Raw genomic sequence first — 22,412 nt, forward strand, 5'->3', positions numbered from 1 at the left:
TATGTTTTAACGTTATTTTTTTAACGTAGGGAGGACAGTGACATATGACTCTCAATGATTTTTAGTGTTCAAAGTTTATCATTGCTAAAACACGCTACCCCTCTGTCTGCGCAACTTTTAGATTCACTTCTCATCATGGGGGCGTTTGCAACATGTTCGTACCACGAGCGACTTAGCATATTCTTGTTCTTTTTTTAAAAAAATAAAAATACAAAATAAAAAAACTCTTCCTTATTAATGAGCTAAATACCATATGAATTCTAGCCACCTCAAGTGTATGATTCATTCTAAATTGTTATCTTATTACCCCTAATACTGCCTATGTTATCTGGAAGAGAGAATGAGACACTCCCTGAAGTGCCCCTGGCATGGGATAACAAGGCCTAGGATCCAAGGCTCGTAATATAACTTCATTTCAATAATAATCTTCTATAACTGCCAAAGTCCCACAAGATCCGATTGGATCGTCCGGTGTTGCAGGTGAATCTTACTCTAGATACAACTTGAGTCATGCCTCTTAACGCCTGAGTCCACCAATGGGCCTCGAAATAATGAGGACTCAGTAGCCCCAGTTTCAGCAAGTCTTCATATGGGCACAGGACAACTGAACTGAGCATATGAGACATCGTAGAAAAGCTCATCGCGTGTAATTAATACCTGGAGCTCTGTGGTAGTTGCCGTATAATTCCCCGGAACTCCATAGATCAATCTCATTCTGGTTCATGTATGATGTTGAGATCATTCGTTTGACCATACTGGTTATAAACCGGTCCTATGATAATTGAGGTTAATGCAGGAGCACAAACATCTCGTGAAGTGAGCGTGCAGAAACTTACCCAGTTTCGGGTGAATGATCAGGCCAGGCTTATACATATCAAATGCTTTCTCTTCAGCCCAGCTTGAGAGTTTAGGCCAATTAACACATTGGTGCGATGTTCCATTCGCTCCTGGTTTAAGGGTGTCGGGCTGCCAACTATAGATTACTAATCCCACGTCACCATGACACATTGCAAATTTCCGCAGTGTATTAAGGCAGTGATCTATATCTTATTATCAGCACATCTTCATTTCGTAGAGGTCAGGCGAAAAGTGGGGTACTCACTACTGTGCGATCTGTTCTTCTCTCTAAGTACGCTACTTGCGTTTGGCCAGTATTCTTCATGATAAACAAACTTGTGCAACCATCTCTATATTGTCGCAATTAGCAACCTGCACAACGTATCTTTTCCTTGTAATAACTTACTACGCAGTGTAGCTCGTGATATACATTCAGTGATCCTGCATAGCCAGAGCCGTCTGATAATGCTACGGCGGTCTGCTCGCGACCGAATGCCTTGACATCATTCAACCCCAACCTGACATTCATCGCTGGAAGCTCCATCAGCTAGGAAGTTCTCAAAGGGATTCAAAAAGTGAGAAACTCACGACCTAATAACTCGGCCCAAGCCTTCTCCAAATCCGGCCTCGGCGGCCCGATGAAATCGCCATGTAGGCCGTTTCCAGATTTAAATTCCTGAACGCTCCAGTCGATTGCCTCGTTCGCCGGGGCTAAAGTTCCTCGGGATTAGCCTCTAGGATTTAAATCACGACGTTATTGCTTACAATATAGAATTTGGCGATCAATTCTTTTCCAAGCATGCCCAAGCGCAACTGATAACCCAGCAACCGTTGCTATGTAGAAAATAAACAATGCTGCGTGGATTTTGAAGGCATGCTTTCCGCACAACCAGGAATTCCCTTCACGGTGAATAATCTGTGTTTTGGAAGAACCGAGGAGGCCGTCGGTCACAGCTCCCGACCAATCCTCATCCTCACAAGGATTTACTGTCTTGGTAGTAGGGTCGTACGCGTCCATCCTGTAACCGATTCGTACGATATCCCAAAAGATGGAAAGCCGATCAAAGATCTTCAGAAGAAAAGAGTGTTGAAGAGAAAGAAAAGCTGGTTGTTAATCAGCCGCCACATATGGAATTGACACTAAACGCATCAATCTCATGCAAGTAGACTCTTCATGGACCTATTGGAATCTATGTCTAAGGTACTGCAATGAGCCAGGACCAGCCTAGTGCAATTGCAAATAAGTTCGTCACTCCGTGACTGGACTGGCTTCGATTCTTCATATTATTTCTCAACATCCACTTGGTAGGCCCACAATGCAATGTCATTGTCATGTCATTGCGTTGACAGGACGTCAGCTTTCATGCACAGTAACGCGATGCTACCCTTCGGTTAGTGGGTCTAGGGAACCAGCACTCCAGATACGATTCTTGTCCCAAGGGCACAATTTGTAGCTTAACGCGCGTGCAGCCAGCCTCGTCAGTCCTCGTAATAGTCCCGTATCTTCTATGGTGGAGTGAAGTCAAATTATGTTCTGCATTTTGGCACATGGGGCTTACAATCACAGACTAACTTGCGAGTTATGCCATGGCATGATCCGTCTGACACGCCCCTTTTCGCGTGACTTTACAGAATCATCATGTGAGGGCTCTACTCAGATTCACCGCCAAAAGTGACCGCCACAGAAGTTACGGGTGACAGTAACGTCTCCAAGTGTAGCTAAGCTGACGGAAAGTATGAGCAAGGATCGCACCTATGACAGATGAATGAGGGGCAACGCAACAGGTAGAGGAGACCGGTGAGTTTCAGATACTCACATACAGACTCTGCCAGAGTATTCACCGCAGCTAGATTACACCTAACAGAAATGGCCGGGGGGGAGGTCTACCGCAATCACTCCAGAGCCAAGGGCCGGCAATGAGGAATGATTCAGCTAAGCTGTCTTGTCAGGCATCAAGCCAATTGTGAGGATTTGAAGGACATCATCCAAACACACCGATAATTGAAACCAGAAATTGAGTATAAACTACGCCTGTGCCCATCGTCTTTTGTAGTTCTCTATTCGAAACACCAAGTCGCAAACTCCAAGTAACCCGCACCAATAACAAAGCCTCAGCATTCAACGCTCACTTACAATCAATTGCCTCACTCGTCGATCGTGTTCATCTCGAGAAAGTAGCCAACATGCAGTACCGCATCGTTTCTAGTCTCATCACCTTCGTCCTTCTCGGCACCTCAGTTGCTGCCCCTTTCCCCTCAGGTAATATACCAAACCCATCATTTCAAACACCTCAAACCAGACTAAATTATTGTCTAGATGCTGATGCCGCTACAAAATATGTGGTCGACAAGCGATCTGATGCTGATGCTGCCACCAAGTATGTGGTCGACAAGCGCTCCGATGCCGATGCTGCGACTAAGTATATAGTTGACAAGCGCTCAGACGCTGACGCTGCCACTAAATATGTGGTCGACAAACGTTCCGATGCCGATGCTGCTACCAAATACGTGGTTGACAAGCGTTCTGACGCCGACGCCGCCACTAAATATGTCGTTGATAAGCGCTCCGATGCCGACGCTGCCACCAAGTACGTGGTCGACAAGCGCTCTGACGCTGACGCTGCCACCAAGTATGTTGTTGATAAGCGTTCCGATGCCGACGCTGCCACCAAGTACGTGGTCGACAAGCGCTCTGACGCCGACGCCGCCACTAAGTACGTGGTTGATAAGCGTTCCGATGCTGATGCTGCCACTAGATACGTGGTTGACTGAAGAAGCCGGGTGTGGAAGAAGAATTCCCGGGCCCCTGGCGAGCTGTCTTCCTTAACCAGGTCAGCATGAACTCAAGGCTGTCCTAAGGCAACACTCACCACCTGCCAAGTGCGTGGTCAGTGCGGAACTCTCTTCGTTCGGAAACTGCGATATCCAAGTGGTCGGAGGGGCAAAGTGCGGAACGAGGACAATGGCTGGCTTCGTGTATTTCGTCCGAGATCTTGTGACTACTTTCGTTTTGGTGTGGGTTATGAATGTGTGGATTTTCTTGCGGGCTTCTCGAAACCAATCTGCGTATTAGTATCACTGGTACCTTTTAGAGCGGTTCAGATCTAGCTGTCCAATCATTAAGTTCAACCCGTTGTCCCCCTGTAGCAGTCCTTATGTACAAATGAATACCTAGTATTGATATGATTATATGAAGCATCGGATAATGCCATCGAAGGACGTCACTAGAAGAGGCATGCAAATCGCAGCTTTTCTATAGAAGGCTGGAAATACTGGGCAACCCTCTAGGCCAGCTGAAAGTTAGGTAGGTAGTAAGCCCAGCACAGTTAGTGTGAGCATTACAGCACGTTTAGCGTTGCCGCTTATGGGATTAGGGCGAGGTCCTGGTAGAGGTAACTGGTACCGCTAAGGCTCGTCGCGTCAACACTGGGAACCATTTTAGAGAGCACCCTGGCTAATGAACACGCGGATATCGCCTGCAAGCACTCACGATAGCATCTGCCTTGCCGTGCTTGCGATCTTGACTGAGATTCGGATCTTAATTACAGCTCCTACTAATTCTGATTGCGCAGGGACGGGCGGTAATCGATTGGATACAGGGCTGTATTCGTCACATGACGCGGGCGTAGAGGGCATGGTCCTATTCCATGCACACCTTCAGACATATCGTCCCTTACAACTTCTTGACTCTACATGGTGGGGTGGAATCAAAGAGAGTACAGCGTAGAAAATGAATGAGACGAAGAAGAGTTCCATGAAGGGAGCTTCGGAGAGAAGTGAGTGGTCCTATGAGATGTTGAGTTTATCACACCAAGCTTTTCTTGGCCGAATTACCGGCGTCTCTCCTATTTAATTATCAACCGTTGTGGCTAAAATCATTTTCCTGCTACACTACGTAAAGGGAACTTGGGGCGTTTAAGGAATACTTGATATAAAGTACTAACTATTCTTATTAAATCTAAATAGTTAATGGATTTACTAATTATCGTGTTGTTCTTCTACTTAGCGTCTTTTTGTTGGCGGTTTCAGCAGCTCTCTGATAGCCGTAGGTGCGGGCCCAATTTCAGGGTGAAGATAAACGCGTTCAAGAGAAAATAAGGGGAGGAACTCGTATTGCCAGCCTTTCCAGTATTCGTTTTGTCTAATCATACCGTGGAGTTTACCCCTCACCTTTGCAAAAAATACGCGAATCTTAACCCCTTGCCCTAGGTTATCAATCACAGCTGATGATTGATAGTCTAGATCCTCTGCGTGTATTGGCGATGCAATGTCATAATAATCTTCTTCAAGGCGTTCGGCACACTCAAGCGCTGTCTCACCCGGCTGAATATTATTAAATGGCACACTGTAAGTTGGTTTTGGGTCTGTAGGTCTGCTGCGGACAAATACCTCGATGTCTCCTGACCGAAGTGTGCGGTAAATTAAAACACTGGCGCAGGTCAACTGTTCGGCGGGAGTGTGTGCTTCACCGAGAATTGCGTTGCTCGGCATTTTTAGCGAGTTGTTGCTGTATCTGAGGTTGTTGTGTGAGATGAGAATACCTTTGTTGAAGGCGTATGCACTGTAGCGATTGTTGGTATAAAGCGCCAAGCGTGGAGGAATATATAGCCAAAAGTCACAATGGCTTTGTATTGTGCTTCATTATAAGGTTATATACAATGGAAACATTGGCAAACAACGAAACTGTTTGGGCAGAATAGAAACAAATAGCTATATTGTATACGAACTAGAACTTACCGTAGATTGGTCCAGAACTATCTTTGAATTTTGTGCTGAAAGTCTTGCGCTATGCTGGGTTGGGTGTCTCACGTCTTCACCTAGGTAATGCTAGTTAGATTCTCTCCACTAGCAGTCCTATTCTTGACTGGCCCATATATCACAGTAATGACTTCGTCTTGTCTTCATTATATGCGTCGTCCAATTCAGCCGCGAGAGTGCCTTCAGCGATATCTTCTCCATCTTGCGCATCCGTAACCCATTTGACTCTGCCTCCTATTCTGGCTCGGATCTCAAGTTCCATTTTCATTTGCTGCACGACGCAGATAACCTGTCCCTGATGGACCTCATCTCCTTCGTCAACACTCAGCTCGACCAGCTTTCCAGGAAACGGCACTACCACATGAAGTGGATTGTTGACGTCTCCCTGTCGATGTTTGCCTGCTGCTACGACTGAGGCGGATGATGCATTACTGCTGATTGCATCCAGCGTAAAGGTTTGGGGAAGGGGGGAAGTTGGATGCGAGTACTCGATGTCGGCCTTAAATGATGAAGGGAACTCATTGCGAACTACCCGTGTGAGCTTAATGTGATGCGCTTCCTCAGTTGAACCAAGAGATGAGAGTTTGAGGGCCCATGCGTCACCTTTGCGCAGCATTATCGTCGATCTTATGCTACTGTCGAGTGATGCCGAAGGCTGTCGCTCACCTTCGATAGACCGCGACGCCTCTTCCTCTTTATTGATAATGTTGCGGGAGATTTTTGACCCAGACATGATCAGGTCGCTCATGCGTCTCTCGAACCAGGAGGTATCGCAAAGTGAATGTACAAAGTCTCCATGTGATACTACCGCACGTAAAATATCTAAATTCGTTTTCACTCCTTCAAAACGAGTATCTTCGAGTGCTCGTCTGCATCTGGATACGACAACGTCTCGGCTTCCCCCCGTAACAACGATCTTAGCAAGCAGGCTGTCAAAGTCAGCCCCAACGGTCACGGTCTGGAGATGACTGAGATGAGTGTCAACTCTCACGCCGTGACCAGTGGGTAAGGAGAAAGCCTCCACTTTACCAGTGCTCAATGTCCAGTCTCTCTGAACGTTTTCAGCTGTAAGCCGTAGTTGAATAGAGAGCAGCTTCGGCACATGCATAACGTCCGATGACACCTTCTTCAGCTCAGTATCTGCGAAACTTGCTCCTTGCGCTATTTCCAACTGTATCTTTACTAGATCGACGAGTGCGATACATTCCGTGACTGTATGCTCCACTTGAAGTCGTGGATTCACCTCCAGGAAGAAAAACTTGCCTTGGTCCGTATTCACGAGAAATTCGAAAGTGCCAAGAGAGAGGTACTTGATGCGCCGCGCCATTCTCATCGCCGCCTCAATTATTCTCCCGACGAACTCGCGGTCTTGGATAGTGCTGGGTGCTTGTTCTATCATTTTCTGGTATCGTCTTTGGATGCTACACTCACGTTCCCAGAGACTGGGTATTGATATTAGTAATAATTATTTCGAAATAGTGTATAGTAAGACATGAAAGAAGGTTTCCAAGTTAGAATAATCCGGGGATAGAGCTCAATAGCATCAAAGAATGGAATAGAAAGGTCGATTACATACTGGCGCACTTGGCCAGAGCCATCACCAATGATCTGAACCTCAATATGCCGAAAGCCATCTACTGCAGCCTTTTCGACAAATATTCGATGAGAAGGGCTTTCAGCGATTGCGCGTTTCGCGGCGCTCTCGAGATCCGATTCCCGACGCACAAGTCGGATACCCTTCCCACCGCCGCCGTCAACGGCCTTGAGCATAACTGGTAAGCCAGCTTTTCTAACAAACTGCCGAATGTCTTCCTCCCCTCCGGACGGTATGTCCGTTGCCGGGAGTGTAGGAACACCGCATTGTTGGGCTAGCAACTTCCCAGCAAGCTTATCACCCGTCTTAAGGAGGATATCCCAACCTGGACCCACCACAAGAGCTCCAGCTTCAGTCCACATGCGCTGCGCAAAATCCGCCGACTCGGACAAGAAGCCATATCCTGGGTGAACAGCATCAATTTTATGGTGCTTCACGAAATCTATCAGAGTAGTTGTGTCCGTGTAGCTCGCCGATGAAGCAATTGGGAAAACGTGAGCAGCGCCCAATGCGTGACTGGTATCACCGGATGTAGTCAGGGCGAAGGTCTCAATTGCCAATTCTCGTGCACAATCAATAATACGTTTTGCTACTTCGCCTCTTTTGAGAATTCAGTAAGTTATTCAGACATAATGGGTCATTCTATAATATCAAAACTTACCTATTTGCGATGAGGAGTCGTTTTATCGGTCTTCGGGGAGGGCTGTTGATATGATCTGACGCCATGGTCCCTCCCATCTTTCAAAGAACTATGATCCTACGATCGCGTAATGAGGCTATCTAAAGATAAATTCGCCGAAAGCGCCTCGTCTCCTCCCTTTGCCTTCACAAGGTACGGTATCTAGGCAAAGATGGGTTACCTATAATTTGGTACATCGCTGTAGGTGTAACTGTCAGGGGTTTCCACCCCTGAACCAGCGGTGCGGGGACAACTGAAAATTGCCGAGGCCCTTTCACTATCCTACCGTGGCTTGCCTGGGAAATACCTGGCTGTGCTTTGACAAGCGACAACGGCACTTCTATATAAGGAATGTAGGCATCAAGCCTTAAACCTGGATTCAAAATCTCATGCATGTCGAAGAAGACTAGCTTAGAATTTGGGCCTAATAGTTCGCGAACGCTGGCAACTACTCAAATATACTTGCACATGGGCGATGGCTTCTGATGAGGGTAGCGCATCCCAAAGAGCGCGCGAACGCGTACAGCAAGTCTCATCTCACCTCGCACACTTGTCAGACCCCAAAGATGATGTGGTTCGATCCCCTACACGTCGGCGAAGGAAACAAGCTACCGCCCCAGCTGGACCCCCAGCTGATTATTCCGACCGGCTTGGCCAGATAAAGACGCTTGAGACACTAGCTCGCACGCCTGACATCAACCACCGAGGGTACGCGCGGCAGAAGAAAGCTGGCAAGCTTTGGGTTCGGGAACGTGTCGAAGCTCTCCTTGATGAGGGGAGCCTGCAGGAAATTGGAAGCGTCGCTGGCGACGTGATTTGGGGCAAGGCGAAGAACGAATATGGCACGGAGCAAGAAGTCGTCACTGCTTTCACCCCCAGCAATAGTGTTCAGGGGTATGGACACCTTAATGGACGTAAGATCGTCTTGACGGCTGACGATTATACTCTACGTGCCGGTCACGCCGATGGTGCATTGATGGAGAAGACACTGTACATTGAAAAGCTGGCTCTTTCTTTGCGACTTCCGATTGTAAAACTAGGTGAGCGGCATTGTATTTGGGTTTTGTTAAACTAGACGCTTCATACGTAATATGGCCACTACTAATCCCAGATATTCATAGTTGACGGGTCCTCGGGCGGCGGAAGCGTGACGAGCATACGACAATCGGGGTTCTCATACATTCCCCCGCTTCCTGCCTTTGAGCAGGTCATTGCGCAGTTGAATCTAGGCATCCCAAATCTCGGCGCCGTCCTTGGCCCGGCCATCGGACTTGGTGCGGCTCGGGTGACGGCCTGCCATTTTAGTGTCATGGCGGCCAACGTTGGCTCACTATTTAATGCAGGACCTCACGTGGTCAAGGGTGTGACTTTCGAGGATGGTCTGACAATGGCTGAGCTGGGTGGTCCTGATAGTAAGTTAGCTGGCTTCACGAGCTTCGTCGTTTCTCATACACAATCCATAAACGTAGATACCACACGTGGGATATTGGGATCTAACACCAGTCACTAGTGCATTGTCGCAATGGTACGATAGACAATATGGCTCACGATGAGCACGATGCATTTGAGCAGATACGCTGTGTTCTAAGCTATCTACCTAACTCGGGCTTTTCTGCTCCATCAGTGATCAAGAGCGGTGATGCCCCCGATCGGCGCGAAGATGCGCTTCGAAGTCTTATACCAAGACGCAAGGAGCGCATGTACGATCCGCGACGGCTCATAACACTAGTTCTAGACAACGGCTCATTCTTCGAGATCGGTGCGCTTTGGGGCACGACGGCCATTGTAGGACTTGGGCGCCTGGAAGGCCACCCGATTGGTATCGTCTCAAACAACTGCGAAAGCCACACCGGAGGCGCTCTCGATGCGCTAGGCTCCCAAAAGATAACCAAGCACCTTAAACTCTGTGACGTCATGAACTTACCCATCCTTCAGTTTGTCGACGTGCCTGGTTATGCTGTTGGCACGGCCGCCGAGCGATCCGCGACGATGCGCTATGGGGTGAACCTGGCGATGGCATACTACACAACTACTATGCCCGTATTCAGCGTCGTGACTAGACGTGCTTATGGTGTCGCAGGCGGTGTTATGCTAGATTGTCGCGACCCGCGTATGCGTGTAGCATGGCCGAGTGGTGACTGGGGATCGCTACCGCTCAAAGGCGGTATTGAAGCTGGTCACTCGCACGAGCTTAAAGAAGCGGCTAGGAAAGGCGGCCAAAAGATGGCAGATGAGTTATACGCAAAGCTTGAAGCCGAGTACAACGGTCTGAGTAAGTCGACCATTCACTATGTACGAATGATATATGCTGACTTTTTTGTTAATACAGTGAATCCTGTAAGAACAGCAAATGCGTTCGGCGTTGAGCAGATCATTGACCCTGCCGATACCCGCCCAGTAGTCTGCAACTGGATCTCCCATGTTTATGAAGAGCTCATGGCAGAGAGGTTGGCTAAGCGGAGGGCCGGCACGCTACATGCGTCTTTTGCATGATACCCATTATAATATTCTTCTCAAGGACACAATCCATGACGCCATATATATAAGCGTATTGAACGAGTATCACATGCTCCAGAAATGCTCTTTGTATTTAAGTAGCAACATTGGTATACTCACCGCGGGTATTGTCAAGGGTTATCTCATACATACGCAGCTGTAATTGGGTTCAGATGTATTCTACATCCCCGCGGTTTATATATACATCTACTCGCTATCTAATTAGTATGCTTCGAGATGTATAGCCTCTCACACACCTCCCTCCCTGGCTCTTTAATGCATGATAGCTCTTCCGTGCACACCATCCCCAGGGCTCAAGGATTCCCCGCACCCATTATCGTCCATTATCGTGCAATATGCGGGCGCCGTGAAGAATTGGAGCTTATCGACATGTAACGGAGACACTCGCCAGCGGAGATAAACTCCCTGAAAGGCGGGCGTACACTCTATAATCGTTACATCGAGACATGTTTTCGGGCTCACGCAATGGCGACACGCAGGTCCTGATGGGGAGACTTGAGTTGTCGCCCTCATGAGCATGGGATTGACAGAGCTCTTCCCCGCCGTTGGAGAAGGTTAGAGATCACCATACCTACCACCACTGATATAATCACTAAGATTAATGCTCATCCGTTGATGTGGCTGGTCATGTATGGGACTATGAATTCATTCTTTCATATCGCATCACTCCACTTTTGACAGGTTGATGAATATGAATCAAGCAAACCGAATCACATAGGAAGGAGATTCTGTATCACTGTATGCAGCAAAGAATAAGTCGATAAGGACGATCTAAGGACCTTCCTAGTGTCTACCGCCTGAGAGTGACTGGCGCGAAATCTGGCGGAGCAATGGATAATATAGCGAAGCAGAGTGTCGAGTCTGCCGACTCAACCCTCGGAGAGCCTCCTACCTCCGAAGAGGAGAAGCTTGTCATCAAGAAGCTGGATTGGCGTCTGATGCCTATGATATTTGCCATTTACTCGTTGTCGGTCTTGGACAGGTCGAACCTGGGAAATGCCCATGTCGCCGGTCTTGACGAGTCGCTTGGGCTCCAGGGCGATCAATACTCGACTCTTGGTACCTTCTTCTACGTGACTTGTAAGTCTCAAGTTCAATGTTCTCCCTTCATTTACTTCATGAAACACAATCTCTTCAAGCTGACAATGAAAGATATAATATTCCAAAGTGCTGCCGCGGGATGGAAGCACTTCCCTGCTCATATCTGGGTCACATGTATCGTCATCTCGTTTGCTACGATCTCGGCTGCGCAAGCCGCAACGCAGAATTACGCTGGGTCTTTCTCTCAATTCTGATTCAATTTGCGCACTTTTGGCTAACGCCCTCGCAGTATAGTCGTTCTTCGGTTCCTCCTAGGCGCGACAGAAGCGATGTACGCCGGCGTACCAGTATACTTGTCTTTCTTCTACCCGCGGGATAGGGTTGGGTTTCGCCAGGTTAGTTCTTTGGAGACATTATATTTCCCCTTTAGGCAGATTTCTGGCCTCGTCGCCCTTGCATACTCCTGAAGGATGAGCTAAATCCTTTCCCTTTCTGGTAATTACTGACTCTAATGCGTTCAAAGGGAATATTCCTCTCCGGATCCGCGCTCGCGAACGCCTATGGCGGAGCGCTCGGCTACGCAATTACTCAGATCAAGAGCCATCTCGAGCCCTGGCGTATCTTATTTCTGATAGAAGGTCTAGTTAGTCTCCCGGTGTCAAACATTCATCCCCTACGCAGGTTTTGAGCCCCATTTGCCCCTGCAGGCTCCCGAACTATGAGCTGAGTTCTTACTCTTTCTGATAATTACTGACGCCATCATGTAAACAGCCGACGCTTATCATGGCAGCCGTCGCGTGGTTTTGCTTTCCCGATGATATCGAGAGTGCCAGATTTCTCACGGATCGCGAAAAACAGGTCGTCAAGCACATGGTCAGCCGCGAGCAGACTGCCGACACTGTGCATCATACTGGTCTTAGAGTGAAGGATTTCTTGGCGGCATTCAAAGACTGGCGAAGTAAGTTTAAGTGTAACCGGTTGTTTATTATCACACCGACTAAAGCCTTATTTCTAGGTTACCTTACTGGAGTAATGTATTTTGGGTGCAATGTCTCTTTCGCATCTCTTCCCCTGTTTGTCCCATCGATCATCGCTGAAATCGGATCGTTCTCACGCATTCAAGCGAACGGGCTCTCTGCACCGCCATATCTCTTGACCTTTATTTTGATCATCACCTGCGCGTTCATCTCAGATCGTGTTAGGATGCGCGGGCCGTTCGTATGCTTCTTCAGCGTTGTGTCAGCAATCGGGTTTCTATTGCTAGCCACGACTGAGGCTCCCGCATCTAGGTATCTCGGTGTCTACTTTGCAATTACGATATTCGTATCGGTTGCTATTCTGATTCCGTGGGTGTCTAATTCGCATAATACGGAGAGTAAAAGAGCAGGTGGTTATGCGATATTTGCAACATTTGGACAGGCTGGGCCTTTAGTTGGCACGAACATATTTCCGTCGCGTGAGGCTCCTTACTACCGTAAAGGCTCCTGGATATCGTTTTCGTTCTGCGTGCTAGTTGCGATAACTTCGGCTATGTTTAGTTTCTTATTACGCCATGAAAATCTCAGGTTGGATAGGTTGCAGAGCGACGAAGGAGAAAGGTTGAATGGAGGTCAACGAGGGTTTCGATATGTGATTTAAAAGTGCGCAGGCTTCGAAAACGAATGGGTGAAGATAAATTGTTTTGCCTTCACTTTCCCACGCTGATAATGACTCATTGACGAATTTCACGTAGCGACCTAGTCTCACCTTGAAAATTGGCCTGATGATGAAAAATCAATCGCATTTGCTACCTCTACGCCTCTGCTTTTATCTCTTAAATCACCGCTGTAAAAGCTTGCAAACCATCTTGGGCTTCTAGCTGAACGTCAACGCCAGGGGCGATGTAGAAGATGTATCCCTCTGATAATTGAAAATCTTTACCATCGGCGCGCAGAACACCCTTTCCCGACGTAACAATCATGACACCCGGCCCTTCACTAGCGGAAATTTTATCACTTTCTCCCTTCGCCAAGTCCGTCCGAAGCATGTCAAACTCGCTCATTGGCGGCTTGTATACCATGGTTTTGCGATTCTTACTCTTATCGCACTTTGTGGGGGGGAGTATGACATCGTCTTTGCTATGCGCCTTGAATGTCAATGTGTTGGCGAAGGTGTCGACGTTGTTGCGGTCCGCCGGTGGACAGAATCCCACATTCAATACGTTATTAGAACGTGCCACTATTTTACGAACGTTAGTGATACGATTTGCTGACATGACGGCGGCTTGGTAGATGGAAGCATTACTGAATGAAGCCTAATTGAAATGTAGAATGTTTCACTTACTGCATTCAACAATATCGCCAGAGAGATAAGCGTGAATACCATCTGCAGGGATGAAAATGGCGTCTCCATGTTCGAAAACCATGTAATTCATGCACAAAAGCGCGACGAGACTCCCTGCGTCTTCGGGACCATATTGGTCCTGAAGTCGTGGTAGTAGATCAACTATATACGCCGCATTACCAAAATTTTCCCTTGAGATCAAAGACAAGTCAGTCTGTATCGCTCTTACATCCTTGAGATCGAGCTTTAGTAGATTGCGCGTAGCATTTCGTAGTGTCTCGTTCGTCCACTTGTCTGACCCCGCAGGGCCGAACTTCTTCAGTGGCTCAAGCTTGAACAGCGGCGCAATCTCATCCAACGGCTTGAACCCAGCAAAGACCTCGAATTTCGATAATGCAACGGCAATCTCAGGCTTGTGGTTCGGATCAGTGAAGTTTTCCGGGTCCTTCTCGCGTAACTTGGTCGCGAGCTCCTTGTTCGGGTGAATCTGCAGCGGCAGCGCTTTCGCTATCGATAATATCTTGGGCAAGTATGGTAATTGGCTATCGAACTGTGTCATGACCTTTTTGCCAAGTAGTCGCTCTTTGTCCCGCTGGAGCACGTCCGCTAACAGCTCGCCAGTATCAAGCTTACGCCCCGGGAAGTCTGGGTAGTCACCGAACCACATCTCTGAATAGTTCTTCTTGGCGTCAATCTTGAAGTCGGTACCTGGGGTTTTCTCGCAAAAAGTGGCTGCTAAAGAGTCCGTTCCTTGCTTTCCCCAAGGATACTCATTGCAAGTTCCAGCTAACTGGAACACAAGATCTGACGGCATTTTGGCGCTGGCTTCTGAAGTAATACAATTTGCTTAGACAGGTTTCACGTAACAATGGAGAATACAGAGCAGTTCGCAAGCTGGATTTGCTATCTTCGCATTAATTTGGGAGAAGAATATGGTGTCAGTGTTGACTTTTGTTTTCAACTTGAGAGTGAAAAGTTCTATACTGTCTATAATAGAATAAGAAATATGTCCTTATTATGCGCTGGCACTGGTCGCGGGTTGAAACCTCCGCTACATCATGATCTTTCCATGTCGTCATAGATACTGGGAAATATCTTGTGGAGTAGACGGACGCGGTCTCATAGTCTGCATGCTTCGCTAATTGAATCAATCAGCTGCTTATAACAAACACCGTGTGTAGTCCAAGAGCTCGCTGCAAAAGAGCTGTATGAGGCGCACAAGTAACAAAATCATATTCATCGCCGCAAAATGTTGGGTAGGTAATAGTTAAGCCTCAATGAAACGAGCCTGGAAAGGAGAGCGAGTCGAGACATGGATTCAACTGAGGCCAACTCCAACAGGGTGTCGCCATCTGCGAAAGTGTTTTCAAGCACACTGATGCTGGAAATGATCGTACCACGTATTAATGGGTACCCTCTTAGTTATATATGCATGACTTGTCAGTTCACTTTATCTTGCCGTCCTCGCCGTCTACCTAGTTAGACTTGAACCCACGGTTGATGATACGATCGATCTCCAACAGGCAGTGCTAGTTCGGCTGTGCCAAGGATAAAGATCGATTCTTACGTATGTTACCCACAGGGTCGGGTCGCGTAGTGCCCCTCGTATTTAGAGGCTTGCGTAAATGCGGTCACTCCTGGTTGTTGATCCCAACAAGTATGGCTTAGCAAAAGGCCTAACAGAGGCAGAAACATTAAATAGGTATGTACAGCAAAACAGGAATACCTTGGCATTATGAATACATTCAAAGTTGCCGCTATGTGGATTCGGAAATCGCGGGCAGTACACATGCCTTTTGCGTACTCCTTTAGCACTGCGTCAAGTGATCGGCCAAGCCCCCCACGTCATTCTCTCGGCTCTCATGAACGCCTCTTGACATGATGCAACGATATGGCTATGGCGTGTTTCGTTGGCAGTGACTATGACAAAGTCTCAGGATGAAGGAGATCGCGGCTGTAGAAAAGTGGGATGTATAGGTATGCTTTCCCCTGTTTTAAGAGCACTTCATCGGCTACAACGCATCGTCTTGTATGTATGGTAAGTAACCTAGTTCAAACACGATGTCGGCATCTGAAGAGAAAGACAAAGCCTCTGAGGGGTCCGTCCTGTCGACAGTCGCCGAGGTACTCCCTGTTCCTGCGAATACAGCTCCTGTGACGAACCCCTCGGAACACGACACTGCGAACAGCCTGAGGGAGGAACCTACGCTATCCCATTCGCTGGCCATGGAAGACCACGACGAGAAAGGCTTCGTCCAAATCCCTCGTGATGAAGAAGTCGCCGATTTAGGATGGAATGAGAAGAAAGAGAACATACCAGCCCCGTTAGTCGGTGGACTAGGCAATGAAGATCTATGGCTTTTAATCCGGCGCTTCAACAAGGTATGCTGAATTTCCATGATAACTGACGTATGTATGTCTAACAGATCATAGCAAATGTACCATGTGAAAGAGATACCATACTCGGTGCCTGGGGATTTGGACCTCAACATTTCAGATGAAGAGGAGTTTTCACCGGACAAGCTTCGAGCGACAGTTGAGAGGTTTTACATGACGTGCGTACTTTACTTAGAAGCCGACATGGCGGTTACCGCCCAGATGAGAAATTGCTAACATGTGAATTATTAGTGTTGTCATTGGGCTGTTAGCGACGGTTAAGCATATCGCTAGACTCCGGTCGTGGCGCGAAACTCGAAGAACCTCATATTTCTGCGCTGTATGAATTTCATGCCCACACTTTCTCATTTCCTCGAGTACTAATGTGCCTATAGGCCTACTTCATTGCGTGGCTGTTTGACTTCATCACACCTTTGCTTGCCGTAACGCTGATAAGTTTGATTGTCTATCCGCGTTCTCGTGGTATTTTGTTCCCTCCGGCTCCCATATCCCTTGTCGATGCGAAATCTGGCGGGGTGCAGAAGCCCAAAGCGGGTGTTCTAGGAAGTCATGAGAGCGCGACAGGAGCCCCCGAAAATCACAAGGGTGAGGCTGTTGAACAGTGAGTTTCCTAATGTTTCCTTCTCGTTGAGCCTCTGGGTGAACATTACTGAGCAAAACGCACGATTATGGGGCTTTCTGATATCTGTAACCAATGCATATACTGATTTCGAATTACAGGGAGGCGGCCAACTTCTTCAACGGATTCACGGCTGTTGTCGTCACCAGTGCCACGGGCAAGCACCCACAAGCAAATCCGCACCCGGGCAAGGATAACTCTCCTGATGATCACGTTCCAGACCCAACAGGCTTGGCCGTGTCGGCCGCTGAAGCTAAAGATGTGGCCGCGGGTGGGCAACGGGGCTCTAAACACGACAAGACTAAAGTGCCCGTTGAGAATGCAATCTGGAGTAAGATGCGCCCGGTGATGCACGGAATATCTGACGTGTCTGACACATGGGAGCGGCTCGCCAATGCTTTGTCACCTACGCCTCCTTTTCCTCAGAATACTTATCGCATCAGGATTGCTTGTCTCATCGTACCGTTACTTCTAGCATCACTATTCACAACCTCGTACATGTTCGTAAAATTGTCATCCTTTGGCGCCGGGTTTGGATTTTTCGGCGATCCGATTATCACTCCTGGCTTACGATGGCTTAACCGCCAATACCCACACTGGGAGAAGATCCTGGAGATGCGAAACACAGTCCTCAAAGGCGTGCCGACGAATGCACAACTCACGCTCACGTTATTGCGAACCGGTGAGGCTAACAAGGCGCCTTTGCCGCCAGCACCGCTCACTCGTGCCCCTGCGCCTGATAGACCGGCTCAAGTTACCGATGCCGAACTCCGAGCTACGGGAGCGGAGCCGCCTCTAAACGCCACGGATGAGGAACTCGATGCCGCTATGGAACACGATCCACAGACTGCACACGAGACTGCCGGCGCCGATATTGACGCTGCTAAGAGCGGCACGCACGGCGGAAAGGGCCATAAAATCATAGGTGCTGTCAAGAGTGCCGTCAAGGGAACGGTCAAAAGCGCCATAGCCAGCGACGCGGCGCGTGCAAAAGCAGGCTCGCGCCCAGCCAAGAACAGACTTGGTGCCGTTCCCCCTGCCAATGCGCAGCTATTGACGGGACCGGTGGATTTTAAGGGTCGGTATAACGGCAAGAAAGGCCGGGTGTACATCACCACTAAAGCTACGATCCCTGCTATCGGATTCAGCACCGACGCGAAAACAGATGTTGTTGTGGACGGTGAAAACGAGGCGCTTCACCCCAGTTGGAGCATAGCCATTGGTGATATCAAGGAGCTGAAGAAGATAGGAGGCTATGGATGGAAGGCAAAGCTCGTGATTGGATGGTCGTTGGGGCGCGAGGTGAACGACGGACTGGAAATCACGGATAGATTGGGAAATGTGAGGCGGATTACAGCCTTGCCGCTTAGGGATGAGTTGTTCAACCGCCTGGTTGCCATGGGAGGACAGAAATGGGAGGCTTGGTGAGACTTTTCATAGTTGTTAAATCTGATATTGTTTGGTTGCCTGTTCTAACAAATATCAGCGCCCGAGCGTGGATCTAATCCAACCGAAGCTTCAACGCCTGTTTGGTTCTTTCTGGGGCACATAAAGTTGGTTAACAGCGTTTGATCGAAGTTTTAGACTTCTTGATTTGTGCTATTGATACCCTTTTGGAGCATTTAGAGGGCGATGGATTGGATTTGTTTCGCAACGCGTTAAATTGATTCCGTACCGAGAACGCTCAAGTATGGGACCTGATATCTATGTTCCTTGTAGCCGCTCGCAATGGTCAAAATCCATTTATTCAATACAGAGTAGGTAAATATATGTGAGCTAACCAAAAGTCAAGGCAAAGCGATCATATGTAGTATGCAAGCTGATTTCAAATCACGCACCACAAAGTAATATGCGCTGGCATAGTAGTCTTCTTTGAATTAATGCTTTCTTGGCTATACGTTCAGCTTTGACTGGATCTTGTAGGATTTCGAGAAGAATTTGTTTCAGTTTGGGTTCATCGGATATACGCTCCTCTCGGGTCGTACATGTCCTAGAATGCTAACCCTAATCGTTACCAACTAAGGATCTGAGGCCTGTACCTAGATGGGAACGGTGCTGTTGAAAGATATGCAGGGCCCGTAAGAAGAAGATGTTAATGATGCAGTCGAATTCTTGACTGCTGCGCCCAATGGTGATGTGCCACATTTAAGGCCAAGGACAAAGCTTCCTGTAGATATTCTCATTTAGTAACTTCCATTTCTCCTTGGGGGGTATGCAGATAAGGCTTACCTGCCATCGCATTTGCCATATACGGATCAGTGTGCGTGTGGTCATTGGGATAATGTGCGTTGACCGTCCTCGTACCAAGGTTCGTCATAACCTGAGCGGCGTATTCACCATGCGCCACTACGCCCATGGAAATACGTTAATCAAGGCCTGTAAGCTGTATACCATAGAACTTGCTAAATCTCACGAGACACAGAGACTAAGCTTTTAGGCAAGAGAGACTTTGATGCATACCGTGGTAGACCCCAGCTGATGTGCCGCCGAGTTGACTAGCCGCGAGCCAGGCGTAGTAGTCGAATCGTGACGGACCCCAACCACAAGTTCCTGTTTCGCAGATGCTGTGATAGCAAGTCAGCGGCTGAGCAAGGGCATACAGATTAATAAGACATCGCCTACTTGTTTGGTGTAGCTGAGCTGAGAATCACTTTTGCCCCATTAGCGAGGAACAGCTTTGCTGCATTCTTGTAATAGGCTGGATATGTCAAGACAGTTTCAGCAACACCGTTGTAAGTCTATGTGTTAAGACAATTAGCTGCCTGGTCATATCGACCCGTGACTTCGCGAACCTAAGGATTGTGATCCTCACCGTTCGGCAAGTTTGGTCTCCGTCGCCAAAGCAGTCTGTCCGGCCATTGTCAGTAGGACTAAGACTCCCACCATCGTTATGCCCAAATTCAACGACCACCCAGTCACCTGACTGCACCACCTTGGCGATCTCCTGAAAACGGCCTTCTCGAGTGTATGAACGCGCCGAGCGACCTGCAATAGCCTTGTTGGATACTGTGTAGTCAGACGGTAGGCTGTATTTTAGATATTCTCCCCAGCCTTCAGTGCCAGAGCCCCCGCCCGACTTTGCCATTGTGGAATCTCCTGCTAGGTAGACTATGGCAGCCGTGGTGGAACCGATGGCCATAAGAGAAAGAAAGACTTTCGATAAAATGGAAGGCATGATAATGGCCGTGAATGCGACCCTTGAAAATCTGAACGTTTCAAAAGTTTGGTACGATTTAGTATCTACGTTTATATTGCAGGACGTTTTAGCTAATTGTATCTGGAGCGTCCGTGAACGTGAAAGGCAACTGAGGCATCACCTAGCATTTGATCGTAGTATGTATATCACTTTCTATATGCAGCACCGAAATCTCCATTCGAAATAGAATACGGCGTAGCCTCCAATTCGCGCGTTTGTTCGGTTTCAAGTTGATCGCATCACAGCTCCGGGTTTCGCGTTGAGATACTCCGTTATCCCGCCGCACTGAGTGGCCGGGATTTGAGTTGATGAATTTGACAGGCTAGCTAGACAGCCTCTGGTTGCGCCTCGGTTCTTGGCATCTGAATGGAGGTAGATCTTCCGTTAAGCGATTGGGGAAATGATATAAACGATTTATGAAATTAAGGCTGCGACAATCTTCGTTCTTTGTCAAATTCAGCTATAATCCCACCTACCAATGCAGAAACCAGATTTGAACGTAACTAGAGAGGAATGCACGATAGAGTCTTGGATAGTGGCAATGAACATATTTTGACATTCGGAAACCAGCCTCTGAGCCATCTAATTATCCTAAACCACATGCGTAGGATGTCGCCGGACTACCTCGGCATCACAAGCACTGAGGTTATGCATGTTGCGGCGACAGGCTGCACAAACCGAGGAAGCTTGAATCACAGTCAAACCTGACCAACGCAGCCCTGGTAGATGACGCTTATGGTCGATGGGCAGCTCCCACAAACCCTAGGTCGTCTTGTCTCTCCCGCGCTGACAGGTCTACTGCCCTATGCCAATGCCGAATGCGCTCACGTTGAGACAGTTCATATTCAGGCATCATCATTAGAGCTTTACCAAGCCCGCTACGGCTCTTCGCACTCGCTAAGTCATACACAACTGTATCCACTTGATTTAGGATACTGGCAGTCTGCTTATCAAAGTAGAGGCCACAATGCCGCATCTCTTCTAATAGATCAAGCATTCCTGAAAGATCGCCGCGACGAGTCCAATAAATGGTGAGGAGTTCGTTGAAGAATGGCGTTGAGACGCCTAAAACGTAAGACTCAAGACCCAATTCTTTAATACGCGGCAGTACCGAAAAGACTAGCGGGGACGGTGCAGAGAAGGCAGTGTCAAGTCGCCGAAGAGCAAGTAGAAGGTAAGCCGGATACAGAGGCCCATGGACGTAGAGGCTTAATTTGTTGGGGTCATCTGGACTAGTCGTATCATTGGAAGCAGCTGATGTATCGTCGACTGGAGAGGTCTTGGAGTGATCTATCGTATCATCCTCAAAGTTATCCATCGACTTCGCGGTCTTTCGGCCTCGTTTCTTTGGCTTTACGAGTGGCACTGAATCATCAGACGCGACGGTCGTTTTCACAATACCTAGACGGGCAGGCATAGTGAAGACTTCCTTTTCTAGAACATCCCATAGTTCAAAATCTGAAGTGGCCGAGGTGATTAAGCCTTCGATACGAGTTCTCTCAGGACTTCGTTTAGTTTCGAGCTCGAGAACACGTGCGAAACTATGAGCGGGCGCCTTGAAGTCGTCGTCAATGAAGTCTGCCTCCTCAGCATTCGTAGCTCTATCGTTGTAGCTAACGTCGTTGTCGCGCTTTGACTTCAAGGCTTGGTGCTTGATGGTTTCAAAAACATCATTAGTAGCGCCGCGGAGTGGCGCTGGAAAACGGAAGAGGGCTTTGGCGCGATCTTTAGCAGCCCCCGAAAGAATAGCTGGGGCGACTACAGTGGATGGGTTGGATTGACCAGCGTCGTAGGCAGCCTGTTCCATGATGAGCCTAGCAGACCGGTTGGTGGTTGCGTTGGACACAAGCACATCGTCGTCGTCATTGATAGCAGGCTTCAGACCCCGAGCGTTAATGTCGGCAAAGATGCGCTCAAATACCCGGCGCTCAGAAGGGGTGATAGTGCCTCGATGTGTTACAGGAACTTCGGTGGCGGGGGTGTCTTCGTTCGGAGGGCCGAGCTCATAATCAAAGGGTATAGACTTATCCTTTGAGCATCGGGCGGTCGTATGAAAAGATTGGACAGTTCTGGTAGCCGCGCGGCATGTCGCAGGAATGCGAAGAATGGTCCTCGTCTGGTAGAGGAATGGCATCAAAGTGAAAGACATCTGATGGAATGTCGGGACACACCGTCAAAGGATTAGGGAGATGCAGCGGTAGGTATTAAGCTATGAGGACAGTAGGTTGAGTAGCGGAGAACAAGATTGGACAAGAAATCTAAATACGGCATATATAGTGATGAATATAAGACCAGACTGGGAAATGACCAGGAAACTGAAGTCGAAGTTCTCGACTCAAGAAGCTATTGAAATTTTCGTGAAGATCCGGGACTCTAAATTTTTAGTGGGGGCCTCTACGGAAGGGCAGGTAGGTACATAGGTACTTACAGGGGGCAATTGCTGCCTGTGCCC

The 22,412-nt window shown here is 48.3% G+C and overlaps 11 protein-coding genes across 11 annotated transcripts; 5 read left to right on the forward strand and 6 right to left on the reverse strand.

Annotated features, from left to right (window-relative positions):
• Positions 1 to 267: 267 nt before the first annotated feature.
• F5B22DRAFT_628044 (uncharacterized protein) lies at positions 268 to 2,138 on the reverse strand. The gene is made up of 6 exons (XM_047976382.1): positions 1,603 to 2,138; positions 1,426 to 1,548; positions 1,244 to 1,368; positions 1,103 to 1,187; positions 837 to 1,040; positions 268 to 772 (listed from the first exon to the last, which is right to left on the reverse strand). The coding sequence occupies exons 1-6, from the start codon at positions 1,853 to 1,855 to the stop codon at positions 711 to 713; spliced, it is 852 nt and encodes a 283-aa protein (XP_047825631.1). The 5' UTR covers positions 1,856 to 2,138; the 3' UTR covers positions 268 to 710.
• Positions 2,139 to 3,021: 883 nt separating this feature from the next.
• On the forward strand, positions 3,022 to 3,609 carry F5B22DRAFT_651774 (uncharacterized protein; the record flags this gene model as incomplete). Its single annotated transcript, XM_047979518.1, has 2 exons — positions 3,022 to 3,097; positions 3,155 to 3,609. The coding sequence occupies 2 exons, from the start codon at positions 3,022 to 3,024 to the stop codon at positions 3,607 to 3,609; spliced, it is 531 nt and encodes a 176-aa protein (XP_047825632.1).
• Positions 3,610 to 4,096: 487 nt separating this feature from the next.
• F5B22DRAFT_527287 (uncharacterized protein) lies at positions 4,097 to 4,625 on the forward strand. The gene has a single exon (XM_047972686.1). The coding sequence runs from the start codon at positions 4,295 to 4,297 to the stop codon at positions 4,562 to 4,564; it is 270 nt and encodes an 89-aa protein (XP_047825633.1). The 5' UTR covers positions 4,097 to 4,294; the 3' UTR covers positions 4,565 to 4,625.
• Positions 4,626 to 4,826: 201 nt separating this feature from the next.
• Positions 4,827 to 5,399, reverse strand: F5B22DRAFT_628059 (uncharacterized protein). The gene has a single exon (XM_047976383.1). It carries the CDS (start codon positions 5,326 to 5,328, stop codon positions 4,840 to 4,842), a length of 489 nt encoding a protein of 162 aa, XP_047825634.1. The 5' UTR covers positions 5,329 to 5,399; the 3' UTR covers positions 4,827 to 4,839.
• A 33-nt stretch (positions 5,400 to 5,432) lies between these two features.
• On the reverse strand, positions 5,433 to 8,074 carry F5B22DRAFT_628060 (PycA protein). Its single transcript, XM_047976384.1, has 3 exons — positions 7,851 to 8,074; positions 7,172 to 7,789; positions 5,433 to 7,037 (listed from the first exon to the last, which is right to left on the reverse strand). Exons 1-3 carry the CDS (start codon positions 7,925 to 7,927, stop codon positions 5,714 to 5,716), a joined length of 2,019 nt encoding a protein of 672 aa, XP_047825635.1. The 5' UTR covers positions 7,928 to 8,074; the 3' UTR covers positions 5,433 to 5,713.
• Positions 8,075 to 8,115: 41 nt separating this feature from the next.
• On the forward strand, positions 8,116 to 10,499 carry F5B22DRAFT_527380 (propionyl-CoA carboxylase-like protein). Its single transcript, XM_047972687.1, has 4 exons — positions 8,116 to 8,908; positions 8,990 to 9,280; positions 9,379 to 10,140; positions 10,198 to 10,499. Exons 1-4 carry the CDS (start codon positions 8,344 to 8,346, stop codon positions 10,359 to 10,361), a joined length of 1,782 nt encoding a protein of 593 aa, XP_047825636.1. The 5' UTR covers positions 8,116 to 8,343; the 3' UTR covers positions 10,362 to 10,499.
• Positions 10,500 to 11,215: 716 nt separating this feature from the next.
• F5B22DRAFT_651778 (retrograde regulation protein 2) lies at positions 11,216 to 13,064 on the forward strand (the record flags this gene model as incomplete). Its single annotated transcript, XM_047979519.1, has 6 exons — positions 11,216 to 11,465; positions 11,538 to 11,661; positions 11,716 to 11,821; positions 11,950 to 12,069; positions 12,198 to 12,384; positions 12,442 to 13,064. 6 exons carry the CDS (start codon positions 11,216 to 11,218, stop codon positions 13,062 to 13,064), a joined length of 1,410 nt encoding a protein of 469 aa, XP_047825637.1.
• Positions 13,065 to 13,194: 130 nt separating this feature from the next.
• Positions 13,195 to 14,562, reverse strand: F5B22DRAFT_661609 (RmlC-like cupin domain-containing protein; the record flags this gene model as incomplete). The annotated part of the gene is made up of 2 exons (XM_047980370.1): positions 13,195 to 13,643; positions 13,749 to 14,562. The coding sequence occupies 2 exons, from the start codon at positions 14,560 to 14,562 to the stop codon at positions 13,240 to 13,242; spliced, it is 1,218 nt and encodes a 405-aa protein (XP_047825638.1). The 3' UTR covers positions 13,195 to 13,239.
• Positions 14,563 to 15,809: 1,247 nt separating this feature from the next.
• On the forward strand, positions 15,810 to 18,192 carry F5B22DRAFT_639951 (uncharacterized protein; the record flags this gene model as incomplete). The annotated part of the gene is made up of 5 exons (XM_047977787.1): positions 15,810 to 16,130; positions 16,182 to 16,303; positions 16,377 to 16,464; positions 16,520 to 16,746; positions 16,866 to 18,192. The coding sequence occupies 5 exons, from the start codon at positions 15,810 to 15,812 to the stop codon at positions 18,190 to 18,192; spliced, it is 2,085 nt and encodes a 694-aa protein (XP_047825639.1).
• A 611-nt stretch (positions 18,193 to 18,803) lies between these two features.
• F5B22DRAFT_651781 (GDSL-like Lipase/Acylhydrolase) lies at positions 18,804 to 19,939 on the reverse strand (the record flags this gene model as incomplete). Its single annotated transcript, XM_047979520.1, has 5 exons — positions 18,804 to 18,931; positions 18,994 to 19,110; positions 19,225 to 19,328; positions 19,387 to 19,502; positions 19,577 to 19,939. 5 exons carry the CDS (start codon positions 19,937 to 19,939, stop codon positions 18,804 to 18,806), a joined length of 828 nt encoding a protein of 275 aa, XP_047825640.1.
• Positions 19,940 to 20,680: 741 nt separating this feature from the next.
• Positions 20,681 to 22,328, reverse strand: F5B22DRAFT_527386 (uncharacterized protein). Its single transcript, XM_047972688.1, has one exon. The coding sequence runs from the start codon at positions 22,107 to 22,109 to the stop codon at positions 20,694 to 20,696; it is 1,416 nt and encodes a 471-aa protein (XP_047825641.1). The 5' UTR covers positions 22,110 to 22,328; the 3' UTR covers positions 20,681 to 20,693.
• Between the last annotated feature and the right edge of the window lie 84 nt (positions 22,329 to 22,412).

Source organism: Xylaria bambusicola, assembly GCF_022495145.1.
Source record: "Xylaria bambusicola strain CBS 139988 unplaced genomic scaffold F5B22scaffold_74, whole genome shotgun sequence".
NCBI lineage: Eukaryota > Fungi > Ascomycota > Sordariomycetes > Xylariales > Xylariaceae > Xylaria > Xylaria bambusicola.

Bases quoted from the DNA above. Each gene is read 5' to 3' on its own strand.
- F5B22DRAFT_628044 (XM_047976382.1), bottom strand. From the start codon at position 1,855: ATGGACGCGTACGACCCTACTACCAAGACAGTAAATCCTTGTGAGGAT. The intron at 1,369-1,425 runs GTGAGTTTCTCA...TGGAGCTTCCAG, and splicing joins TTGGGCCGAGTTATTAGGTC to CGATGAATGTCAGGTTGGGG. The intron at 773-836 runs GTAAGTTTCTGC...CAATTATCATAG, and splicing joins GATCATTCACCCGAAACTGG to GACCGGTTTATAACCAGTAT.
- F5B22DRAFT_628060 (XM_047976384.1), bottom strand. From the start codon at position 7,927: ATGGGAGGGACCATGGCGTCAGATCATATCAACAGCCCTCCCCGAAGA. The intron at 7,790-7,850 runs GTAAGTTTTGAT...AATTCTCAAAAG, and splicing joins CGACTCCTCATCGCAAATAG to AGGCGAAGTAGCAAAACGTA. The intron at 7,038-7,171 runs GTATGTAATCGA...ATCAATACCCAG, and splicing joins GGCTCTGGCCAAGTGCGCCA to TCTCTGGGAACGTGAGTGTA.
- F5B22DRAFT_527380 (XM_047972687.1), top strand. From the start codon at position 8,344: ATGGCTTCTGATGAGGGTAGCGCATCCCAAAGAGCGCGCGAACGCGTA. The intron at 8,909-8,989 runs GTGAGCGGCATT...AGATATTCATAG, and splicing joins ACTTCCGATTGTAAAACTAG to TTGACGGGTCCTCGGGCGGC. The intron at 10,141-10,197 runs GTAAGTCGACCA...TTGTTAATACAG, and splicing joins AGCCGAGTACAACGGTCTGA to TGAATCCTGTAAGAACAGCA.
- F5B22DRAFT_628059 (XM_047976383.1), bottom strand. From the start codon at position 5,328: ATGCCGAGCAACGCAATTCTCGGTGAAGCACACACTCCCGCCGAACAG.
- F5B22DRAFT_527287 (XM_047972686.1), top strand. From the start codon at position 4,295: ATGAACACGCGGATATCGCCTGCAAGCACTCACGATAGCATCTGCCTT.
- F5B22DRAFT_527386 (XM_047972688.1), bottom strand. From the start codon at position 22,109: ATGTCTTTCACTTTGATGCCATTCCTCTACCAGACGAGGACCATTCTT.